Genomic DNA, 3536 nt, shown 5'->3' on the forward strand with positions numbered 1-3536 from the left:
TAAACTCTCAACCATTAAGAGTAATTTTCTAGTGTAATGAGTTTTTATCGCTAACTTAATATCAGGACATTAATGTTTAGAACAGTGTAATATGAATTATAACATGTATTTATGTATGTATGTACATAGAGAGGATTAGAGAGGGTGCGATGGGTATGTTTGGGGTGCCAGGTGTAAATGATAGTGGGGCCGTTGATTGAATTTTGTATAGAAAGGGGCTTGGTTATAGGTAATACATATTTTAAGAAACATATTTTAACCCTTTACCGGGCGGTGCCTCAATAATGAGGCACCAAAAGCATGGTTTTCATGGCGCCATAGACACAAAGCATATGCTCCCAGAGACTTCTCGCCTCAATCCAGCCAATCACACACCTTCTGGGCGGAGCTTGAAGGTGGCGTCACTCGGGTACTGTCCTCTGCTATTGGCTGGGAGCTCCTCGAGTGTTCAGTACTGCTTGACTTGTTGAAGGAGCAGCATTTCGACCCTCACTCTCCTGATATTTCACCAATTTACACCACTCCAGAATGTCGGTAAGTTTCTGAATGTGTTTCCAGTGCATTATTGAATGTTTGAACTTCATTTTGAGATGTAAATGAATTGCCTGAGGCATTGAGAAGTAACAAATAAATGCACTTGAAGTTTTGTTTACCTTTTTGGTATCAATATTGAGGCCCGGCCTGACAATGGTAGATTATCACTTACTGTTTTTGTGTCAATATTGAGGCTCAGCCTGACAATGGTGATAAGAAATGGGCCAATGAAGGTATCATATATCATGGATTAACAGATCATAATTAGACCGTCTTTGTCACTGATAGCTAACAATTGCATGCTGAATCAAATTCATTGATATATGAGTAATTTTACCTTGTAAATTTATGAAATTTGCTCATATAGAATGCTCATTTTGTGTTTTCTGTTCATTTCAGTTGAACACAAATGTGTTTTATGGATCAAGGGCTCAAAGAAGAAGGGATTACATCGTGCCAGAGTTACATGATGACAGTGACCCTAATGAGGAAGTGGATTCTGGAGATGATTATGAGCCACAGGCAAATGATGCTTCTTCAAGTGAAGATGAACATGAAAATGTGTCTAAGAGAAGTGGGCAAGTTAATGTAAAACGAAGAAATGTACGAAAACAAGCAGTTAAAGATGATGAGGTTGAGGTAGATGAAACAACTGTCAACAACACTAATGCCACCTGGAGCAAACTTGACATAACAAATACTCCATTACCTGACTACAAACATGAGGTACCAACACATATCAAGGAACCATTTCAATATTTTTGTCAATTATTTACTGCAGAAATGTTAGAAAGCCTTGTATTTAACACAAACTTGTATGCAACACAGAAAGATGTTAATACTAACTTCAACACCACTAGTGAAGAGCTTATGCAATTTGTTGGAATTCTGATATTCATGAGTATGGACACCCTGCCCTCTTTAGAAGATTACTGGTCCCATAATCATTGTCATCCTGATATTACAACTGTTATGACATCTAAAAGGTTTAGGTCACTAAGGACAGCTATTCATATAAATGATAATACCAAGGCAACAGCTGACAGGTTCCATAAAGTAAGACCACTGTTTGAAGGTCTAAGAAAAGCATGCCTAACAGTTCCAGGTACACCAAAGCAATCAGTTGATGAGGTAATGGTAGGATATAAGGGAACAAGAGCAGGAAATCTCAGGCAATATATCAGGACCAAGCCTGATAAATGGGGGTTTAAACTTTTTTGCCGGGCCAGCGATGATGGATTTATACATGACATAATGATGTATCAAGGTCAAACAACATTTGATTATCACAGTGTTAGTCTAACAGAGGAGGAGAAGAAAATGCCTATAAGTTCCAAGGTTGTTATTTGCCTTGCAAAGACTATGGACCACACAAAGACCAGTGCAATTTATGCAGATAACTTCTTTACCAGTTTGCCTCTAGTGAAATATCTGCATGCTACATTCAATTGCAGGTACACAGGCACTGCAAGGGACAACAGAATTGGAAAACCACCACTTATGTCTGTCAATGACATGGAAAAAACAAAGGTGAAAAGGAGTGCTATGGATTACTGTTCATTGGATAGTGTCCTTGCTGTACGTTGGAAAGACAATAAGGTTGTTACTATACTGACTAATGATATTGGTATCAACCCAGTGACAAAGATAAGGAGGTACAGCAAGGAGCTCAAACAAAAGGTGGAAGTTGACTGTCCTGCAGTGATAAAGAATTATAATGCCCATATGGGGGGCATAGATAAGAATGATATGTTGGTGCATCTCTACAAGTCTCCACTCAAAACAAAACGCTGGTACATGAGGCTCTTTGGATATGTCATTGATCTTTGTTGTGTCAATGGCTGGTTGTTGTACAGGCGTGAATGTGGTGTTTTGAAAGAGAAATACATGAACCTCAAGGAATTTCGGTTTTCCATCTCCAAATCTGCAAGAAAGTCAACCAATGGAATCCCAAGGAGCCTGAGATCTCCAAGTTGTTCAACTTCACGGTCTTCTTCAAGGTCTTCTTCAGTTGATGACATTCCCAATCGGCATCGAAAAAGGTCTAATGATACAATATTTGATGAAACACAAAAACACTGGCCAGTTTCTGCAAAGAGGCTTTCATGTAAACATTGCAACACCAAGAACAAGAGGACCTACTCTTCCTTTGCTTGTTCCTTCTGCAAGGTTAATTTATGTCTAAATTCAATGAGGAATTGTTTCCTGGAATTCCATAGGCAACAACATGCTTAAATTCCTCTGATAATATTTTTGTAACATTTTTTCAATTTTTTTATAAAATGTCAATTACTAAAAATGTCTTAAATTTTTTGAAATCAAGTTTCTGTGCCTTTTGTTTACCCAAGTTGTTTATGAATAAACCTTAAAAGTAAATTTATGCCTTTAATTATCAGTTATAACAGCTGTTATGATTCTTTTAGACAAATACCTTTGTCAGGCTTGCATCAAATTTGATGCCTGATCTGTCACCTACAGTTTAACCATTGTCGGGGAGTGCCTCATATTTGATGCGGCCAAAAAGGGCATTTTATGGCCCAAAAATAAATAAACTAAAAAAATGATCACAAATAAATATGTCTTAGAACTGCATATACTGTCACAATATAGGTTGCAATTGTTGCATTTGCTCAAATATGAGGATAATAAGTATACAAGATATGATATAGGTCGTAATGAGGAGGAGAGGTTAAGGGAAATCGACCTGACGACACTGAAGGACAGGAGAGGTAGGGGGGACATGATAATGACATATATAATACTGAGAGGAACTGACAAGGTGGACAGAGACAGAATGTTCCAGATATGGGACACAGCAACAAGGGGTCAAAGTTGGAAGTTGAAGAGTCAGATGAATCACAGGGATGTTAGGAAATATTTCTTCAGTCACAGAGTACTCAGGAAGTGGAACAGTTTGGGAAGCGATGTAGTGGAGGCAGAATCCATTCATGGCTTTAAGAAGAAGTATGATAGAGCTCATGGAGCAGGAAGTGTGACCCAGT

General features: G+C 38.2%; 1 protein-coding gene across 1 annotated transcript; it reads left to right on the forward strand.

The window, feature by feature from the left end:
- The first annotated feature begins 269 nt into the window (after positions 1 to 269).
- On the forward strand, positions 270 to 3041 carry LOC128687568 (piggyBac transposable element-derived protein 3-like). The gene is made up of 2 exons (XM_053775053.2): positions 270 to 534; positions 934 to 3041. Exons 1-2 carry the CDS (start codon positions 529 to 531, stop codon positions 2767 to 2769), a joined length of 1842 nt encoding a protein of 613 aa, XP_053631028.2. The 5' UTR covers positions 270 to 528; the 3' UTR covers positions 2770 to 3041.
- The last annotated feature ends 495 nt before the right edge of the window (positions 3042 to 3536 follow it).

Source organism: Cherax quadricarinatus, chromosome 7, assembly GCF_038502225.1.
Source record: "Cherax quadricarinatus isolate ZL_2023a chromosome 7, ASM3850222v1, whole genome shotgun sequence".
Lineage (NCBI taxonomy): Eukaryota > Metazoa > Arthropoda > Malacostraca > Decapoda > Parastacidae > Cherax > Cherax quadricarinatus.